Source organism: Bufo gargarizans, chromosome 1, assembly GCF_014858855.1.
Source record: "Bufo gargarizans isolate SCDJY-AF-19 chromosome 1, ASM1485885v1, whole genome shotgun sequence".
NCBI lineage: Eukaryota > Metazoa > Chordata > Amphibia > Anura > Bufonidae > Bufo > Bufo gargarizans.
The window spans coordinates 181,028,714-181,051,052 of NC_058080.1; the positions used below are offsets into that span (position 1 = coordinate 181,028,714).

The following is a 22,339-nucleotide window of genomic DNA, read 5'->3' on the forward strand; positions in this document are numbered from 1 at the left end:
AGCCCAGTATCAGAGAACATGAACGCGCTGCTATAAGCATGCGCCATATTCCCTCAGCAGCACAGGGAAGAAGGAAGCAGTCCATCCCTCCCCCTGTGCTGCCGCTGCCACCAATGAGAGCGTAGAGGGGCGGAGGAGGGGAGAGGCTGTGGCCACTGCGCCACCAATGATCACGAACGTTTAATATATTACAAATACAAGCGGAACCTGAGGGGGTTAACTGCTGCTGATTGCAGCGCCCTGTCAGAGGTCGGGTGCCGGCAATGTATTTCTTCCTGCTTTATTTGTATATTAAACGGTAATTATCATTGGTGCAGTGCGCCCTCCCCCGTTCCCCCCCACAGTATTAAAATCATTGGTGGCAGTGGCCACAGAGTCCCCTCACCACCTCTCATTAGTGGCAGTGGCAGTTCTGATCGGAGCCCCAGCAGTGTATTCCTGGGGCTCCGATCGGTTACCATGGCAGCCAGGATGCTACTGAAGCCCTGGCTGCCATGATAAGCTCCCTGCTGCTGTGTGCACAGGGCAGCAGGGACAGTGTAAGATCTATTACAGGGCTGGCCAACCTGCGGCTCTCTAGCTGTTGTAAAACTACAACTCCCACCATTCCCTGCTGTAGGCTGATAGCTGTAGGCAGACTGAGCATTCTGGGAGTTGTAGTTTTGCAACAGCTGGAGAGCCGCAGGTTGGCCAGCCCTGATCTATTAGATATCTATTAAGGTGAATAGGACAAGGTAATAAAAGATCCCAGATTGTAGCTGTAAGGGGGGAAATGGTTATTAAATAAACTGTAAAAAAAAATTACAAAATAATAATAATAAATACACCAAAATAGTATAAATCACCACCCCCTTTCCCAATTTTTACATCCGTGTTTCCGCATTTCTCGTCAGCAAAAATATGAAGCTTGTACTTCTATTGTCCTCAGTCCCATTCAAGTCAATGGCTCCACAAATTGCGAAAGACGTATGGAAATCATTCCATCTGTCATCCGTTTTTTTGCGGACCCATTTCCAAGTAATTGAAGTCCCTGCTCCCTGACCTTTTAGTGCTAAATATTTTGAAATTACTATTGCAAAATGCAGACACGTGGAACAGATGCGGAAACGCAACTAAAACAAATTACCAACACACAGATCCTGTGTGAAAGCAACCCTAGTAAAAAGTTTTTATTTCAGTAATGCAGCTTAAAAAGTGAAACTAACATATGAGATAGACTCATTACATGCAAAGCGAGATATTCCAAGCCTTTATTTGTAATAATTTGGATGATTATGGCTTACAGCTTATGAAGCCCCAAAGTCACAATTTTAAGGTACCCTTTGCTCAGGGGCTATGGATTAATTAGCTGACTAGAGTGTGAAACTTTGAGCCTAGAATATTAAACCTTTTCACAAAATTCTAATTTTAAGCTGTATTAATGCAATTCCTTTTAAGTTGCATTACTGAAATAAATGGACTTCTGCACGATATTCAAATTTTTGGAGTTTCACCTGTATACTAATGAATTATCCTGAGAATAGGTCATCAGTATCTGGACATTAGACAATACCTTTAAGATGTATTTCATTTACATTGAAACAGAAATGTAAAGTACGATAATTTGTGTTTATAAAACTACAGTTTATTATTGGATGTTACTAGCTGGTACATATTCTGATTTAATGAATGTTTTCAGCTGGTTAATGCAATTTCCTTATTGTATATGCTGCAGATTGCTGAGCCAAACAATGAAAGATCACTTGGTGAGGGTGGCAAATGAAGCGGAATTTATCCTGAGCAGACAGCGTGCAGAGGAAATACATAGACATGCAGAGTTTGAGGTAAGTTTAATGTCCGTTAAACATATAGTAAATGCTTGGTTTCCATATACTACTTTGCCATGTTATGGTTATGGTTAAATAGACCATTATTCCATTAACGATTTGGGATGTGAATGACAAGCCAGATTGGAGGTCATCGCTGCGGCCCTTGATTGGCTGCAGCAGTCACACTCCGCTATGACACAACATTGAAGCTGGAAGAATAGAGACTGCAACGGGAGTCTGGAGATGCTTAGTAGAGCAGCAGGGGACTTATGCTATTTTATGATTATCAGCTGTTGGGAGGAGCAAAACATTTTAAGGGGTTGCCCCCTGCCTTGAATGTTTAACAATCCAACAAATCCTATGAAATCCTATATATATTTTCTATTCTCTTAGTGCTTTCCTAAGATGTAGTTCCAGTTGACTTTGTTTTGTAGTTTTTCTTTTTTTCCTGTGGCATCTTAAAATGTGCAACTCTGTTTATGCTATCCGTTACACATGTATCTATTATACTTTGACATATACCTCACCTTCGTAAAGATGTACTGACATATTGTACTGTAGAAATTTATTTTTTTCGACAGATAAGAGAATCAGATTTTATGATTCATTTAAATATATCCAAAATTCCAAAATGAATTAGTTTGTGTTTGAAGAGCAAAATAAAAAAAATGCTACTGGTTGTTTTCTCTGGGGATGATGGGCATCAGGAACAGCCCTGTCCATGGAGCCTAGATGGCCATTTCAGCTAGACTTGGAAAGGAAGCTTTGGTGGTCAAGGGAAGCTTAAAGACTGATGACTTTGAGAGATTTATAACTAATGGTGAATACTGTGGAGAAACCCAAAAGTGCCTAGAAGAAGAAAAGGTTGTATATCTTTGCAGTCAGCAATTTGACACTTGGTGACTGTGGTCCCAGTGGACGGCACAGTTCTAAATGTAAGATCAAGTAGGTCATTATTGAAAGGACATGGGTAAGGTGAATGCAGGCACGTTGATCCATAAGCTCAGAGATGAGGGCAAGTAGAAATAGGTCAAGGGTTAGAAAGAGAGATGAGATCAATTGAGATTTTCTTTACTATTTATGTATTCTAGTCGACCATTTTACAAACCTATGGGAATCTACAAGTAGAATCTGAAGAGCATGAATTGGTAGATTTGGGCTTTGATTAATGGCAGAGATGAATTGCTGATAGTCACCTTAACATTGGATCAAAGATAACAGGTTGTAGATGTTGGAGACAGATGCACAGTGGCTACATCTAATACTCTACATGGAAAAAAATTATGCCGTAAGATACTCAATATGTGGGATTCCGGTTTTCTTTCTCACAACAGTCAATTTTGGTTAGAAACAGTTTGTTCAGTGTATCTATTGAGGTAGGCCCAAGAACAATATTGTGAAATTGAAATTGTTTTTGGAACACCAGTTTGACTGTCAGCTGTGTGTTAAATCGAAAACCATGTCACATGGATTTTGGGTATAGAGCTGAGGTCATGGGTTCCTAGATGGCCGCTATCACATCCAAAATACCCAGTCCCCATAGCTCTGTGTGCTTTTATTGTGTATAAAAACCGATTTGTTACATATGCAAATTAACCTGAGATGAGTCATAGCTTAAAAATATGACTCTTCTCTGGTCACACAAGTAAGATATGACTCTTTTATGTTAATTTGCATATGTATCAAATCAGTTTTTTTACACAATAAAAGCACAGAGGGCTATGGGGACTGGGTATTGCGGATGTGCTAGCGGCCATCTAGCAACCCATGTCCTCAGCTCTATACCCAAAATCCTGGTGACAGGTTCCCTTTAAATCGAAAACCACGTCGCATGACTAATCGCTAGTCTGCCTTATAATAAAGTCTTCTCTTGATCATATTTTAGTTGCTAGGGTTGTAAGTTTAAAAGTAATTAGAAACGAAGGGGATCATGTATTACATATAAGCGAATTTTTGACATTTTGCGGCCGAATCTCCAACTTTTTCCCACTCATGCTAGGTCTAAAAAAAAGGGGGGCGTTATAATTTTCTACACCAGTTTTAGGCAAAGAAAATTATCTAAATTTACTCAAGCAAGGGAGCTGGCCTAGATTTAGGCCAGCGGTAAATGTGCCTAAATTATGCAGAGGCCGGCACCTCTTCATAACTTAGGTGCATCATGCGCCAGTGCTAGGAGTATTGTGACCGGCTTCTAAAGCACCTGTCTTAATAAATCACCCCATAAACTTAAGACATTGGGTCTACAAATGAAAGGGAGTAGAATGCTATTGACCTATCCTCAGAATTGGTTGAGTTCTTATTGATTGGGGTCCAACTTCCATCACTGCCACAGATTAGGCTACATTCACACTAGCGGCACGGACCTCCGGCAGGCTGTTCCATCTGGTGAACAGCCTGTCGGATCCGTCCTGCCGCTAGTGACCGTGTGCATCGCCCCCATCATAGTCAGTGGGAACGGAGCTGCAGTCCGGGGGCACACGGTCACTAGCAGCAGGACAGATCCGACAGGCTTTTCACCCGATGGAACAGCCTGCCGGAGGTCCGTGCCGCTAGCACGAAAGTAGCCTTAGCTGTTTGAAGAGGCTATGGTGGTGTTTAGAGGCTGTGCTTGGTATTGCAGCCGTAGCCCAATCATTTGAATAGGACTGAGCTGCATGTAGTCCATGTGACCAATGAATGTGTCATCCCTGGCCTAGAAAGAAGCTACCGTGCTCACCAGAGTACTGCAGTCTCTTCAAACAGATGATCGCGAAGTGTACTGAAATTCGGACCCCCACCAAGGTCTTCAGTGTCCTACTCCTGAAAAACCCCTTTAAACAATAGACACATCCAGTAGGTTTTTGATCTTTTTTTTTTTTTTCTTCTTTTTTGTTTTGTTAGGTATCATATATTGGTATTCTTCATTATTTTATCCAGCCCCAGTTAAAAAAAATTATAATAATAATAATCTCTAAAATATAAAAGTCCCCAATGGTCTTTTTCTGACCTTTTGAGGGACATACCATAGAAAGTTAAAAAAAAATATATGGTTTAATGTGCCACCACTGCAATTACCACTGGACCTGCATCAGTCATATGCTATTCACGTGACAGCTGCAGCCAGTTACTGGCCTCAGTGGTCACGTGTTAATGTATGTGTGCTAAAAACAGCTACATTTTATCTGTCCATAAGGCCCAAAATGCTCTGGACCTGAACCAGTTAAACTGTAAAAAAAATAATGTCTACGTTAGTGCTCCTTATGATGGTTGGTTAACGTTGTTGCAGGTAAAAGAGAAGATACATGTCTGTCATTCTCATTGCTTTTTCATACAGTGTTCATTCAGGCCACATGCTCATGCTGTGCGTTGTATGCTGAAATCTCTGTACTTGATCTATAGTTACTATGTCATTCAGATATTTTCTGTGTGTGGCTTTTCGATATAAATAGGCAGCTTGTTTCACGTGCCCCATGAAGAGAGCTGACGACAGTCCTGCAGAGATGAAATGGCTTCTCTTCTTCAATCACTACAGAAGTATTGAGTAAGGGCTTAGCAACTTGATCTAGGGATTCTCTTTGCACTTTCATGTTTTCTATACGTGTGTGTGTGTGTGTGTGTGTGTGTGTGTATACAGGTCCTTCTCAAAAAATTAGCATAATGTGATAAAGTTCATTATTTTCTGTAATGTACTGATAAACATTAGACTTTCATATATTTTAGATTCATTACACACAACTGAAGTAGTGCAAGCCTTTTATTGTTTTAATATTGATGATTTTGGCATACAGCTCATAAAAAAAAAAGAAAGAAAAGTGTTTTTAATACAAAAAAAGTCAACCTTCAAATAATTATGTTCAGTTATGCACTCAATACTTGGTCGGAAATCCTTTTGCAGAAATGACTGCTTCAATGCGGCGTGGCATGGAGGCAATCAGCCTGTGGCACTGCTGAGGTGTTATGGAGGCCCAGAATGCTTCGATAGCGGCCTTAAGCTCATCCAGAGTGTTGGGTCTTGCGTCTCAACTTTCTCTTCCCAATATCCCACAGATTCTCTATGGGGTTCAGGTCAGGAGAGTTGGCAGGCCAATTGAGCACAGTAATACCATGGTCAGTAAACCATTTACCAGTGGTTTTGGCACTGTGAGCAGGTACCAGGTCGTGCTGAAAAATGAAATCTTCATCTCCATAAAGCTTTTCAGCAGATGGAAGCATGAAGTGCTCCAAAACCTCCTGATAGCTAGCTGCATTGACCCTGCCCTTGATAAAACACAGTGGACCAACACCAGCAGCTGACATGGCACCCCAGACCATCACTGACTGTGGGTACTTGACACTGGACTTCAGGCACTTTGGCATTTCCCTCTCCCCAGTCTTCCTCCAGACTCTGGCACCTTGATTTCCGAATGACATGCAAAATCTGCTTTCATCCGAAAAAAGTACTTTGGACCACTGAGCAACAGTCCAGTGCTGCTTCTCTGTAGCCCAGGTCAGGCGCTTCTGCCGCTGTTTCTGGTTCAAAAGTGGCTTGACCTGGGGAATGCGGCACCTGTAGCCCATTTCCTGCACACGCCTGTACACGGTGGCTCTGGATGTTTCTACTCCAGACTCAGTCCACTGCTTCCGCAGGTCCCCCAAGGTCTGGAATCGGTCCTTCTCCACAATCTTCCTCAGGGTCCGGTCACCTCTTCTCGTTGTGCAGCGTTTTCTGCCACACTTTTTCCTTCCCACAGACTTCCCACTGAGGTGCCTTGATACAGCACTCTGGGAACAGCCTATTTGTTCAGAAATGTATTTCTGTGTCTTACCCTCTTGCTTGAGGGTGTCAATGATGGCCTTCTGGACAGCAGTCAGGTCGGCAGTCTTACCCATGTTTGCGGTTTTGAGTAATGTAACCAGGGGAGTTTTTAAAAGCCTCAGGAATCTTTTGCAGGTGTTTAGAGTTAATTAGTTGATTCAGATGATTAGGTTAATAGCTTGTTTAGAGAACCTTTTCATGATATGCTAATTTTTTTAGATAGGAATTTTGGGTTTTCATGAGCTGTATGCCAAAATCATCAATATTAAAACAAAAGGCTTGAACTACTTCAGTTGTGTGTAATGAATCTAAAATATATGAAAGTCTAATGTTTATCAGTACATTACAGAAAATAATGAACTTTATCACAATATGCTAATTTTTTTAGAAGGACCTGTGTGTGTGTGTGTGTGTGTGTGTGTGTATATATATATATATATATATATATATATATATATGTGTATATATATATGTATGTATGTATATATGTATGTATGTATATATGTATGTATATATGTGTTTATATATATATATATATGTGTGTATATATATATATATATATATATATATATATGTATATATATATGTTCAAACTCAACATACAATGACTCTTATTCAACCAATCAACACGGCCATTTCTTTGGTAAAACACTTTTATTGGTTGTCTAGTAGCTCCTCTGTGGTACTAAATGTTCTGTACTGCCTCCTGACACTGCCAGGATGAGCTGCTCCTTTGGACACAAGTTGAGCGACAGTTATTTTTTTTCCCTGGTACATGTATGTACCATACAAGACCCTGAGTAAGCTCCTGTCATTACCATCAAAAGTTGTTTACAGCTTCTAGCATCTATTCCTGTCCATTTCACTTAAAGAGCTTTTTCTGCAAAAGATAATAATGACCTCATTATCACATCAGTGGGGGTCCAAGACCTGGCATCCCTGGCGATCAGCCGTTTCAAGGAGCTGCTACGCTCACCCAAACTCTGATGAGCGATGCAGGCTCCCGGAAGCTTTCCAAGGACAGCGCCGTACATTGTATAGTGGCAGTGCTTTGTATTGCGGTGAAAAAGCAACAAAAATATAGATGGATATACCCCAGGGTCATGCTAGTTTGTTGTAGCTATGAGAAAGAAGGGACGTGATAACTTAAACAATATTTTATTATTGTTTGTTAAAAAATGCTCAAATAGGCATATACAGACTTTGTCCAATTTGGTGACTCAATTGCAAATACAAGTATAGGGTGTGGGATAGGTGGGGGGCAATTGTCATGAAATGGGAGTATCTTGTTGAGGTCAGGGTCCATAGATAGTATAGGCCAATAATTCCTAAGGAGCTCTCCAACTTCTTTGTTGGCTATATCATATGTAGAGATTAAAGGGGTTGTCCGGGTTAGACATACCCTTATTTTCACCCCGGCAGCCCTCCTGAGCCTGGCATCGGAGCATCTCATGCTCCGATGCGCTCCCGTGCCCTGCGCTAGATCGCGCAGGGCACAGGCTCTTGTGTTTTCAATAACACACTGCCGGGCGGTAACTTCCGCCCAGCAGTGTGTTCGGTGACGTCACCGGCTCTGAGGGGCGGGCTTTAGCTCTGCCCTAGCCGTTTTACTGGCTAGGGCAGAGCCAAATCCCGCCCATCAGTGCCGGTGACGTCACCGGGCTGCCTGTCAGCCCCATAGAGAGCCCGGTATGTCACCGGAATTCAGAAAAATGCCTTTGCCCTGCGCGATTTCATGAACTGCTCCGATGCTCATGTCAGGGGGGCTGCCGGGGTGAAAATGGAGGGATGTCCAGGTTCAGCTCTGAACCTGGACAACCCCTTTAAGCAAATATAATGCAAGTCTGGAGGTCCCGCAGTTCTCGGGACAAGGAGATCACTCCTATCACATGACTCAGCCTGTTTAAACCTGCTCCTCAAAATTGATTGAGGATAGCCTTTTGCCTGAAGTCTGTTATAGAGTCTTTGATTCGACGTAAAAACTTTCACGATTGGAACAGTTCCTGCACAGGTACTGTCCCTTCGGTATATCGCTCTTCAATGTGGGTGGATGGTAACTGTCACAATGAAGAATACAGTATTCTTGGTGGCAGTGGGTTTGTGACATAGAGAGGTAGCTAGTCGATCATCCTGTTTTACAATTGAGACATTCAAAAAGGTTAAGGAATTCATGTGGGTCTCATAGGTAAATGAGACACCTATTTAATTATTATTAAGGGTATTAACCAATTGGTGGAAATCCTCCCTACTCCTATTCCAAATAAGAAAAATATTGTCGCTATAATGGGTCCAAAAGGATATGTTATCATTCCAACACGTCAGATTATCGGGGAAGACAATTGTGTCCTCCCACCAGCCCACTAAGAGATTTGCATACAAGGGGGCACACTGGCTCCTTATCACAGTCCCCCTGAGCTGGTGGTAAAAGGACCCATTAAACAGAAAACACTTGTGTGTCAAAGTGAAATTCAGGAGGTTCAGGATAAAATGGTTATGTTTATTAAATTGTATACCCCTGGTGCTCAAATAGTGAAAGATAGCAAGGAGACCCTTTTCATGTGGAATAGATGTATATAATGATTCAACGTCAATGCTAGCAAGAATGCATGAAGGATCACCTGATATTGATTTAATCCTACGAAGGAAGTACATTGTATCTCTCGTGTATGATGGAAGAGAGGAAACAAAACCTCTTAAAACTGTCCAAATAAATGCCACAATTGTGGGTCAAAGAGTTAACACTGGATACAATAGATCAACCTTTTAGAGGGTAAAGGCCTTTGTGGCCTTTGGTAAGCGATAAAGTCGCAATCTGTGGTGATTTTGGAAATTAAAAAAAAATTATACTCTGCTCCATTGATTACTGCCCCTTTTAGACCCTCACCCAAAATATATTTTAATTTCAAAAGGAACTTAGTAGAGGGATCAGAGGGGAGTATCTGATAACTATTATGGTCACCCAAACAGTCAAGGCACATTTTTTGAAATTTTGTGAGATCAAGTATGACTAAGTTTCCACCTTTTTATCCGATGGTTTTAAAATAATCTCATTGTCCTATTCTAGAATCTTAAGGGCATTTAATTCATTTTTGGATAAATTATGATGGTAACCCTTATTAATGTTTAACTGTTCAAGCTCCAGAGTCACCATTCTCAAAAAAATTATCTATGTTCAGAGTTGACTGGTGGAGGTAATTTGTTACTGGTAGGGCACAAATCTGTAAAGGGACCTTCACCCGGAGTTCTTGAGCCCTCTTCCCAAAGATCCATTAGGACCTGTAAATCAGGGAAGTCACTCGAGTCAACTCCTAGCTGTTCACACGTCTGCTTGTTCGAGATATGAAAGAACTTATGCTATTTGTGTCTCCTACAGGAGAGATGTAAGTCTTTGACCCGCGTGAAAGGGTCAAAGCTTGTCGTAGGTACAAACTAAAGTCCCCTCTGTAGGAGAGCAATCTCTGTTTCATTCAAGACGTGATGATAAATTATTTGCAAGGTGTCATTTGGGGGAGATTGTCGCTCCCTTTTGTCCAGTCCCTTAACCTGTTTGTTGCTTAAAAAAGGCTGTGGATTGATACCTGGAACAGTTAATGATGAGGAGGAGGAAGAAGTGAGAGGACCTCCTCCTCCTTTTTTTAGGAATAGTTTTTTTTTTTAATCATAGCTTGTTATTGAAGTTTAACCACATTGACTTGAATAAGACTGAGCTTCAACGAGGCCAAGTGACCGATGTGCAGTGATGTCACTGGCCTAGGTATGCACTCAAGTGACAATGGTTTCAACATACAATGGTCATCCCGGAACCTATTAATATTGTAACTTGAGGGAAGACTTTGTGTGTGTGTGTGTGTGTGTGTGTGTGTGTGTGTGTGTATATATACAAAATCTTGATTGGCCAGATTTAGCTTAGGTTTCAGTCCTTAAAGGGGTTGTGCCAAGTTTTGAAGTTATCCCCTAGAACAGTGATTGCTAACCTTGGCACTTCAGCTGTGGTGAAACTACGACTCCCAGCATGCTCCATTTATTTCTATAGAGTTCTGAGTGCAGCCAAGCAAGGGGGGCATCTTGGGAGTTGTAGTTTTACCACAGCTGGAGTGCCAAGGTTAGCCATCACTGCCCTAGAATAACTTTACACGGGACAGATGCTTCATAAATTGTAGATAAGACAGCACTACTCACTGTATTATTCCAGATCTTCTGTTTAGTGGCGGTGCCCGCAGTGTTGAATTCTGGCCTCCGAACTCCTTAATAACTTGCAATATAATGGAAAACTGCGGCACTCCAATATCTTAGAAATTCTCTCCTTTATTTCTCAGAGACCGCGACGTTTCAAATCATGTCCATTGAATTTGAATTGACCACAGGTCAACTGGATAAGGCTTTTTAAACTTCCAAGTCACATACAAATCACACTGAATAACTGTCAGTGTCAGGATAGAGAATAACCAACTGATTAGTGGGGGTCCTACAACTGGTACCCTCACTGATCCTGAGAACTGGGGTCCATTTCCACCAATCTGATGAAGCAGTAGGTGAAGCATGCACCATTTCACTCCATTTATTCTCCGTGGGACCACTGGAAATAGCTGAGCAATGTAGACCCAAAGAAAATAAATGGAGTGTCAGGGAGCATGCCCACTCTGCCACTCCATAAGATCAGGGAAAAGGGACACCAGTTCTCGGGATTTGGAGAGGTAGCAGTGGTTGGACCCCTACCCATCAGTTCGTTATCCCCTGTCCTGTGTGAAATGCAATATAATGGGAAAACTGCGGCACGCCGATATCTTAGAAATGATCTCCTTTATTTCACAGAGACCGCAACGTTTCGACCTGCTAGGTCTTTATCAAGCTCAAAAATACACAACACTTGTGAACATATATAATCACCAAATTCCAGCAATTGGTCAATCTCAACTCCACCTATATTAAATATTACCGCCCCCTTCATGTTAAAAAAAAAAAAAAATATATATATATTTTGTTATCCACATTCCTTAGACATCTCATGTATCCAAACATAATGTCTCACTCTATTTCTTACCACCTATCCCAGGCTGTGGGATCCGTCCATAGAGGCTGTAATGCGCACTTTACTCTTACACCTCGCTTGGTATGTGTGGCGTCTTCTTCTTCTTCAAACTGCCTACACCAGGGGTAGGCAACCTTCGGCACTCCAGCTGCTGTGAAACTACAACTCCCAGCATGCAAACTTACTCTGCTGTTCTTGTAACTCCCACAGAAGTTAAAGGAGGATTCTGGGAGTTGTAGCTTCAGAACAGCTGGAGTGCCAGAGGTTGCTGATCCCTGGCCTACACCCCTGCCTACATAAGGTTTCACCTCTGACAATATATCTCAGACCAAAAACCAAGCCATAAGGAGGAAAGAACTACCTGTAAAGATCCGAGACAAGATTTTGTGCAGGCACAGATCTGGAGAAGGGGTACAAGGGAGCACTGAAGGTTCATAAGTGCACAGTGGCCTCCATAATTCTTAAATGGAAGAAGTTTGGAACCACCAGAACTCTTCATATTTCTCACAAGCCTTACCAAACTAAGTAATTGGGAAAGAACCTTGGCAAGAGAGGAGACCAAGAATCCAATGGTCACTCTGGCTGAGCTCAAGAGACCCTGTGAGGCGATGAGAGAAACTTCCAGAAGGTCAATAGTCACTGCAGCACTCCACCAATCAGGGCTTATGGCAGGCTGGCAAGGAAAAAAAAACCTTTCCTCAGTAAAAGACACATGAAAGTTTGCAACAAAAAAAAAAACCACCTAAAGGAGTGGATTCTCTGGTCTGATAAAACCAAGATTGAACTTTTTGGCCTCCGTTATAAGCATCATGTTTGGAGGAAACCAGGCACTGCCCAGTACCATCTTTACAGTGAAGCATGGTGGTGGCAGAATCATGCTGTGGGGGTGGTTTTCAGTGGCTGAGACAGGAAGACTGATCAGAGTTGAGAGAAAGTTGAATGGGGAAAAGTACAGAGATAATCTTAAAGGGAACCTGTAAAGGGAAGTCTTTTTTTTCTTTCCACCTTAAGGCCCCATGCACACGGCCGTTGTTCACAGCCGTGTGCGGGCCGCGGAACCGCGGCCTGGATCCCTCCTGAGAGCAGGAGCGCACGGCGTCACTGGTTGCTATGACGCCGTGCGCTCCCTGCTGCCGGCACAGTACAGTAATACACTGGTATAAATCATACCAGTGTATTACTGTATTGTGGCGGCAGCAGGGGGCGCACGGCGTCATAGCAACCAGTGACGCCGTGCGCTCCTGCTCTCAGGAGGGATCCAGGCCGCGGTTCCACGGCCCGCACACGGCTGTGAACAACGGCCGTGTGCATGGGGCCTAATACTGATATAATAATTCCAAAATAGAAATACAGCCTCTGACTCTGATGCTTAATTAATGGCTGTACATTTTGGTAATTATAAGCATTTCCCGCTGTGGTCCTGATTATTATATTTTTTTTCTCCTTAAATAAAATGCTTTTATTTTGCCATTTGTTAGAATTAATGTTGAAGTAAAAAATACCAGTAATAATTTCTCTGCAATAATTCCATGTAACATTTGCAAGGTCCATGAAATTTGCCCTTTATTGTTCTGCTAGATTTCATCATGCGTAAAATTCTAAGTTAATCGTATTCCTTTCTGCTGTATATTCTCTTGTAGATGTGATAACACTCAATGGTTTCTTTTCAACTATAGACCTTAGGTTACTTTGTTTTTGATGATTTCAGTTCTGTGTTAATATGCAATAAATCAAAAAGAAAACGCACTAACCTTTTAAGCCTGTAAAGTTTCACATACATAAATCAGGAATGTCCGAGGGCAACACATTTCACTTACGCTATACACCAGGGGTACTAGACTAGTTTTACTAAAACCCCTTACCTGGGTTTTTGGTTAGATGAAAGTCCAAGGTGAGTTAAATAGTTAAAATATCATTTTGGAAACAATCATCAAGATCTTTTTTTTGTTTTTGTTTTTGTTAGTGGGAAATCCAGACCAAAGTCCTGTTTATTCAGATCCCAGACCCTGAACTCTTTCAGTCCCGATTGCTCCTTTATATAGTGACGCAGCACTACATCATATCAAAATAAATAACATCTTTATAGGTACATATTAATGAGGTTTTCACAGTTTTTGATATTGATGAGTAGAGATGAGCGAATTTCATGTTAGGAAATTCAGTCACTCTTTGGTGGTAAAAGCAGAATTGCGTTATGGATTCCGTTACCACGGACCATAACGCAATTCTATGATGGAATGCCTTTAGAGACATTCCGTTATTCATTCTGTCTTAATAGAAGTCTAGGGGCTGCATAACGGATCCATCCACTTTCCGTTATGCAGGAGAGGACTCCCTTGCATAACGGAAACAAAACAGATCCGTTTTGCAGCCCATAGACTTCTATTATGATAGAATGAATAACGGAATGTCTCTAAAGGCATTCCATCATAGAATTGCGTTATGGTCCGTGGTAACGAAATCCATAACGCAATTCTGCTTTTACCACCAAACGAAGCGTGAACGAATTTCATATGAAATTTGCTCATCTCTGTTGATGACCTATCCCAAGGATAGGTCATCACTATCACATTGGTGGTTCGACTCCCGGCACCCCTGCTAGAATTTACCCTGTACCTTGCTTCTAGGTCTAGAGATCTCGCCATTAATTACTCCAATCGCTTTGCTAGATTTATTTCAAGCTGGCGGCTCAGGCAGATTTTACACTTAAGTTATTTTCATCATTTATTGTGAGCCAAAACCAGATGCCTGTGAAAAACACAGAACAGGAGAAACTCTTTAGATTATATCCATATCTTTGAGTAGTTGTCACTACTGGTTTTGGCTCACAATAAGGGCACTCAAACGTATTTTTGGTCCGCATTTACTTCAATTGGACAGCACACAGAGGCCGTGCCATTGGCAAAATTATAGAACATGTCCTATTTTTGTCCGCATTACGGAGAAGGATAGTACAGTTCTATAGAGGCCAGGACACTCCATTCCGTAAAATGTGGAATGCACACAGCCGGTATCCCTGTTTTGCAAATCCGCAATTTGCACACTGCAAAATAGGCAACAGTCGTATGCATGAGCCCTAACTGATAGAAATAACTGTGAAGTGTGAATTTTCTGATAAAGATCAGTGAGCTGTAACCCTTCTGCTGCAGCTCAGCGGACGTGGCTTTTCTGCTGCAGCTCAGCGGACGTGGCTTTTCTGCTGCAGCTCAGCGGACGTGGCTTTTCTGCTGCAGCTCAGCGGACGTGGCTTTTCTGCTGCAGCTCAGCGGACGTGGCTTTTCTGCTGCAGCTCAGCGGACGTGGCTTTTCTGCTGCAGCTCAGCGGACGTGGCTTTTCTGCTGCAGCTCAGCGGACGTGGCTTTTCTGCTGCAGCTCAGCGGACGTGGCTTTTCTGCTGCAGCTCAGCGGACGTGGCTTTTTTTAAGCTGCAGCTCAGCGGACGTGGCTTTTTTTAAGCTGCAGCTCAGCGGACGTGGCTTTTTTTAAGCTGCAGCTCAGCGGACGTGGCTTTTTTTTAAGCTGCAGCTCAGCGGGACGTGGCTTTTTTTAAGCTGCAGCTCAGCGGGCGTGGCTTTTTTTTAAGCTGCAGCTCAGCGGGCGTGGCTTTTTTTTTTTAAGCTGCAGCTCAGCGGGCGTGGCTTTTTTTTTTTGCTGCAGCTCAGCGGACGTGGCTTTTTTTTTTTGCTGCAGCTCAGCGGACATGGCTTTTTTTAAGCTGCAGCTCAGCGGACGTGGCTTTTTTTAAGCTGCAGCTCAGCGGACGTGGCTTTTTTTAAGCTGCAGCTCAGCGGACGTGGCTTTTTTTTAAGCTGCAGCTCAGCGGACGTGGCTTTTTTTAAGCTGCAGCTCAGCGGGCGTGGCTTTTTTTAAGCTGCAGCTCAGCGGGCGTGGCTTTTTTTTTAAGCTGCAGCTCAGCGGGCGTGGGTTTTTTTTTTTTAAGCTGCAGCTCAGCGGGCGTGGCTTTTTTTTTTGCTGCAGCTCAGCGGACATGGCTTTTTTTTTTGCTGCAGCTCAGCGGACATGGCTTTTTTTTTTTTTTGCTGCAGCTCAGCGGACATGGCTTTTTTTTTTTTTTTGCTGCAGCTCAGCGGACATGGCTTTTTTATTTGCTGCAGCACAGCGGACATGGCTTTTTTTTTGCTGCAGCTCAGGTCACATGTCCTTTCTGCTGCAGCTCTCTCCCTGTAAGGGTCCATTCACACGTCTGTGGTGTATTGCGGATCCACAATACACCCGGCCGGCACCCCCCTTAGAACTGCCTATTCTTGTCCACAATTGCGGACAAGAATAAGACATGTTCTATTTTTTTTTGCGGACAGGCATCCCGGAAGTTCGGGGCCACGCTCCTAAAATGCGGATGCACAGAGCACATAGTGTGCTCTCCACATCCCGTTCTGCCCTATTGAGAATCTTAGCAGGAGGCAGCATTTCACCAACATGGTGGAGCAGTATGTGTGCACACTCCTACACGTACTGAATGACGGGTCTGCCCCCTTCAACTTCTGGGTCTCCAAATTGGGCACATGGCCTGAACTTGCCCTTTACGCCTTGGAGGTGCTGGCCTGCCCTGCAGCCAGTGTATTATCTAAACGTGTGTTTAGCACGGCTGGGGCGTCATCACAGACAGACGCAGCCGCCTGTCCACAGCCGATGTGGACAAGCTCACGTTCATTAAAATGAACCAGGCTTGGATTCCACAAGACTTGTCTGTACCTTGTGCAGAATAGACATTTATACCACCATCAAACATACATTCTTGTACTCAAGTCAAGTGCAATGATTCTTTGTTTTTTTTCTTTTTTTTTGTCACAATATTTTGGGGGCTACCTACCCCAATAAAAAATAAACGTGGTTGGCTACCTGTTCCTCCTCCATTGCTGCCTTCACCTACAACACCACGTTCACCGCCTCCTCAACCTCCGACTCCATATCCACCACCTTCTCTGAGTTGCAGGTTAATTTTTTGTAATTTTTAGTTATTTTATATTAAGTTATTTCCCTATCCACATTTGTTTGCAGAGCAGTTGCCATGCTCTTACGCACATTTTACTGCCTTTTACATCCCTCTAGCCTTTTCAAGGACTATTTTATAGCCATTTTAATGCAAAAAAGTGCCACTATTAGTGCCTTAAATTGAAAAAAAAAAATCTTTTCAATTGTCGGGTGCCATTTTACCATTTTTGACGTGTACACAAACCCCTGCTGAGCCTAAGTGCCAGGGGCCTAAATCTCTCAAAATCCTCTGTTCTATTGCTGGGTGACATGAACCCCCTTTTGCCGTTAATGAACCCCTGCTCTGCATTGCTGACAGGGAACGAAATTTTGTGAAAACATCTGTTACTGATCGGAAGCCGCGCGACTACAAGCGCACGCTGATGATAGCATTCCCACCTGACAGTGTGGGCACAGTGGAAGCACAAGGCAGAGGAGAAGGAAGAGGTCGCCAACGCAGCTGGGGCACCACCATCACCTGAGAAGGCAGGGTTAGCATGGCCAAAATGTGGAAAAGCTTTGTCAGCCTTGGAGGTGCTGACCTGCCCTGCAGCCAGTGTATAGTGTGAATTGTTTAGTACGGCAGAGAGCATTATCACAGGCCGCAGCCAATGTGGACAAGCTTACGTTTATTAAAATGAACCAGGCATGGATCCCACAGGATTTTATCTGTACCTTGTGCTGAATAGACATTTATACCAGCCTCAACTATCCATTCTTGTACTCAACTGCACTTATTTGTTTTATTTTGTTATATCTCCCAATATTTTGGGGTATACCCCAATTTAAAAATAAAAAAGAACACAAATCAGTGTTGGCTACCTATTCCTCCTTCACTGCCGCTTCCACCTACACCACCACGTCAACCTACACCACCACATCCACCCATCCACCTCCTACTACTAGATCCAGATTGTTATTTTAAATTTTTCTGTATTCTATGTTATTTTAAGTCATTTCCCTATCCACATTTGTTAGCAGAACAGTTGTCATGCTCTTAAGCACATTTTGATGCCATTTTCGGCCCTCTAGCCCTTTCCAGGACTATTTTAGTGCCCAAAAGTTTGGGTCCCCATTGACTTCAATCGAGTTCGGGGTCAAGTTCGGGTTCCGAACCCGAACTTTTTTTTCAAGTTCGGCCGAACTCGGCGAACCCAAACATCCAGGTGTCAACTCTACCCCTGAGTTATTCACTGAAATCTATCTGTATGGCGCCACCTGCTGTTTCCTGTTTTTCTAATTTCACTGTCCTGCTCACTGCGGTGGAAGCACATGCTCAGTTCCATCCTCCACCTGCAGTAGAAAGAGAGTGCAATCCCCCTAAGGTTACTTTCAGACTAGCGGCAGGACAGATCCGACAGGCTGTTCACCCTGTTGGATCTGTCCTGCCGCTATTTCGCTGGACTGCCACTCTGTCCCCATTGACTAGAATGGGGACGGGGTGGAGCTCCGTCTCAGCACGGCAGTGCACGGCGAAAGGCCGCTGGACTAAAAGTACTGCATGTCAGACTTTTTAGTCCGGCGGCCTCTCGCCGCGCTGCGCCGGATCTCCGCCCCCCGTCCCCATTATAGTCAATGTGGACGGAGCGGCGGCATGGCGAAATAGCGGCAGGACGGATCCGACAGGGTGAACAGCCTGTCGGATCCGTCCTGCTGCTAGTGTGAAAGTACCCTAAGTTACCAGCCTGAAATAAAGCTAGCAGAGTAACCGGAGCTGTGAATGAGGAGATCTCTGGATCCATGTGAGGTACAAGGCTGGTATCAGATTTTGATTTTTATATATATATTTTTTTTTTTACTTAAAGGGATAATCTCATGATTACTCTGTTTTGTCCCAATAAAACTAATAGATTTTTAGGGGCCAAAATAAAATAAACATACTGCAAAAAACTGTGTGAAACCAGTCTAATGACGTGGCTGTAAGAGTTCATTTTTAGGTAAACATTTGTTGTATCATGCAGCCTAGAAAAATGGTTTGTTCCTCCTCGTAGAGCCCATTCTCGCCATGAATCACATGTATCTGGTCATCTGCACCTGTTACCTGGGAATATAGAATTGCGAGGCATGTCATTCAGTTCTGCCCTCAAAATAGAAAGAAGTGAATTATTAAAAAGATAAACCGAAATTTATGCTTGCTCTCTGTCAGAGTTCATATCCACCGCTAACCTTGATAGAAGATCAGAATGATTTAGACAAGTTTGCTTTAGAGATTCATAACATATGCTAGCCGGATGGAATTGAGTTATCTCTGCTCTAGAGAGTAAGTTATTGTAGCAGGAGCTGACAGAGATGAAGATAACTGAAGGAAATTCAATTACCTTTTAGTGTTTTCCTTCTAATAGGATTCTTAATGTGAAAAAGATCCTCAGATGATGCACCTCTGTTGCTTACTAAGGTCTTAAAAAAATCTCTTGTTTTCCTGCAAGGCTTTTGTTCCACATCAAATGTAATTTGTTTTCGTGTTGCCAGTTGTGTGCAAATGAAAAACCAGTGGCATTTGTACGTTGCTCCGGCCTGCGATTTTGCATTAAGTGGCATTTCAAGTGGAAGTTCACACGCTTTGCTTGAATGGTTGGCATGACCAGTTCATACAGCGTAGTCAGTAGTAAGAATTTGTCGTAATTTGACTAAAACCGCATACATTGTCATGTCATAATCTTATAAAGGCGAATGCTTGTCCTGAAGCTTCTCTCCTCAGTAATGGAACAACTAAGGGTAATTTCACATTAGCGTTTTTCTTTTCCGGCACAGAGTTCCGTCAAAAGGGCCAGAAAAGAACTGATCAGGATTATCCCCATGCATTCTGAATGGAGAGTAATCCGTTCAGGATGCATCAGGATGTCTTCAGTACAGTCATTTTGATTGATCAGGCAAAAGATAAAACTGCAGCATGCTACGGTTTTATCTCCGGCGAAAAAAACTGAAGACTTGCCTGAATGCCGGATCCAGATTTTTTTTTTTCCATAGGTATGTATTAGTGCTACGGCATTCTAAATACCAGAATGCAGGATCCGTCCTTCTGGTCTGCGCATGCACAGACTGAAAAAAAGGTGAAAAAAATAAATGCCGGATCTGTTTTACCGGATAACACCGGAAAGACGGCATTTCAATGCATTTTTCTGACTGATCAGGCATTTTTAAGACTGATCAGGATCCTGATCAGTCTTACAAATGCCATCGGTTGGAACTGCTTGACAAATCACTCTGCCGCAAGTGTGAAAGTAGCCCAATCAGTGGATGTTCGTGAGTTTGCGGAGCATGTTTGGTTATGGATGATCACTTGTCTATTTAAAGGCTATGGACACCTTTGCATTATTTTTTATGATTGAATTGTCAGTTTCTTAATTTGTTTTAATTAACACTGAGGATCCCTTACTATCCAGAAGTATGCCGTATTTCTGGCGCAGATTGCAGTGCAAAAACTGCACCTTTTCCCCGCACTTGCCAGGTCTAAAGTGGGCATGGAAGGGGACAGGCCGGTAGGGCTCTCACATTCAGCAATTTCCGTACCGGTGTTAGGCATAGAAAATGGTCTAAAAGTAAGACTGCTAAGAAGCTGGCTTGTATTTAGACTGGCACTGATCCACCGCCAGCTATAGGGATTATTAAGACTTGCGTCTAAAACCCTGGTCTTAGTAAATGACCCACTATGACTGGTAAATAGAATGGAACGAGTAGGTGTAGCAAACACTAGCCCAGGGAACAGATACCGGGTCCTCATTTAGGCTGCTTAGTCCCTTTTTATAGTGAAATCCGTCTGACAGCTCACTCTGTAGCCATTATCTCTGCTCTCCAGAATAATCCGTTAAACTGATGTATTTACAACCAAATAAAGTAAACCTAAATCAAAAAGCTGTCCATTGAAAGGGGTTTTCGGTAATAATTATATTTTATGTAATGCCCGCAGCCTGTCTTCTGAAAAAGATTCATGCTCATCTGCTCCATGTTCCTCCTGTCCTGTCACTCTTTACATCCGGTTGGTCATGGGCATGGTCATTGTTCTTTTTCAGGAGACAGGCTGGGACATTGCATAAAATATAAAATTATTACTGGAAAACCCCTTTAAAAGATTAAGGGGGCAGACTTAAATGGGTTCTGCAAGATACGGCGCAGAAAAAAGCAAAGGCACGGATCGGAACCACAGTGAAGCGCTTCCGTGAGTATTCGGTCCATGCCTCTGCACCACAAAATAATAGAATATGTATGTTGCATGAGAACATCTTGTGGATCGGGGATCCATTCAGGTGAATGGCTCCGTATCCACAAACGACGTGCACTCTGCCAGTATCCCGTGCGTTGCTGATCGCTATTTGCAGTCCGCAGCACAAGGCAGTCATGGGCATGAGCCCTTATACAGAGTTCTCCTGCCTCTTTTTCTGCAAGCAGGGAGTGTTCACTGAAAATTATGCAGCGGCATCCGCTCTCTGTTCCCCATCTTTGCTACCCCTATTTGCGCCTCTCTCTGTACCATAGGGTGGCTTCTATTTGTCCCAGCTCACAAATCCTTTAGTAGCTTCATACAGTGAAAAAAAAAATAACTTAAAGAGTAAGTAAACTTTTGTATATTCTTTTCTCAACCTGTCCCTAATGCCTTAATAGTTTTTGTAATATAGTTTAATTAATGTATTATTTTTTATTCAACTCTGAATGGGGCCGCAGCACAGCAGTGAGTATATTGCTGCTCCTTCCCGTGCCCCTCTGAGGTTTACTAACTCCTAGCATAGCACATGGGTACCCAGCGGAGCGGGATCCTGCTTAACTAAGCGTAGAGTCCTGCATGCCAGGCACAGGCAGGAGCCGCTCCTTTCAGCAGTACCCATGTGCTGTGCCATCATTTAGAAAACCTCCGGGGGGGGGGGGGGGGGCACGGGCAGGAGCAGCAATATGGCTCCTGCCTGTACTCCCTGCGCTGCGGCCCCACAGACGTAAAAAAAAAAAAAAAAAAAACCTCTCAGACTTTTCCTCATAGAACTAGAGAATTGAAGGGGTTGTTCAAAAAATAGTAGAAAAAACGCTGAATCTCGGGTGGTCCTTTTGTTTACGTCCCAGAAGCCATAACATGCTGAATCTGCACATGACTGCTGCAGCCAATCACTGGCCTCAGCAGTCATGTGCTGTACTTTTTTATCATCACATCTGAGGTCATTGATTTACTGAAGTGTTCATGGCCTGGAATAGCCAGTCCCATTATGTAAAGTGAGACTGGCGAGGGACCACTGGAGTATTGTTGTTGGAATGGGACTGGAATTAAATGGGGCTACTGTTTTCTTTTATTAAATTTTGCTATTTTTTTCTTGAACATCCCCTTTAAATGATTACGTTCTGTATGCCTGCAGTCAACCTTGTGGTGACTGCTTAATGATTTACTGCTTATAGATTTACTGGTAGATGGCCTGTCCCAGGACAGTGACTGTAATAGAAAATGCATCCACTTAAGGGCAGAGTTCCTGTTCCAGGACAACGACTGCAATCTATAGAAATATCCATGCTTATGAAAGCTACTTAATGAAGTTAGGAATATTAGTTTTAATGCAAAGGCATCAGCTATTTTAAATTCGCAAAATACCCAGGACAAACCAATGTGGAGGTCCCTTTGCGGGGTTGCCCCACTGACCTACGTAGACACTGGTGGAATCCAAACACCACCCCATCACGTCCCTGGGCAGCAGGTACCACTTGGCACAGGAGCCGCTAAGCATGAACCCCCTTTTACTTGCTCGCATCCACATCGCACT

At 43.1% G+C, this 22,339-nt stretch overlaps 1 protein-coding gene across 1 annotated transcript in view; it reads left to right on the forward strand.

Annotated features, from left to right (window-relative positions):
- Window positions 1-22,339, forward strand: part of LRBA (LPS responsive beige-like anchor protein) — a 568,467-nt gene that overhangs the window by 182,244 nt on the left and 363,884 nt on the right. Inside the window, exon 35 of the mRNA XM_044300361.1 lies at window positions 1,715-1,823. Within this exon, the coding sequence (XP_044156296.1) occupies window positions 1,715-1,823 (109 nt within the window). The remainder of the gene's footprint in view (window positions 1-1,714; window positions 1,824-22,339) is intronic.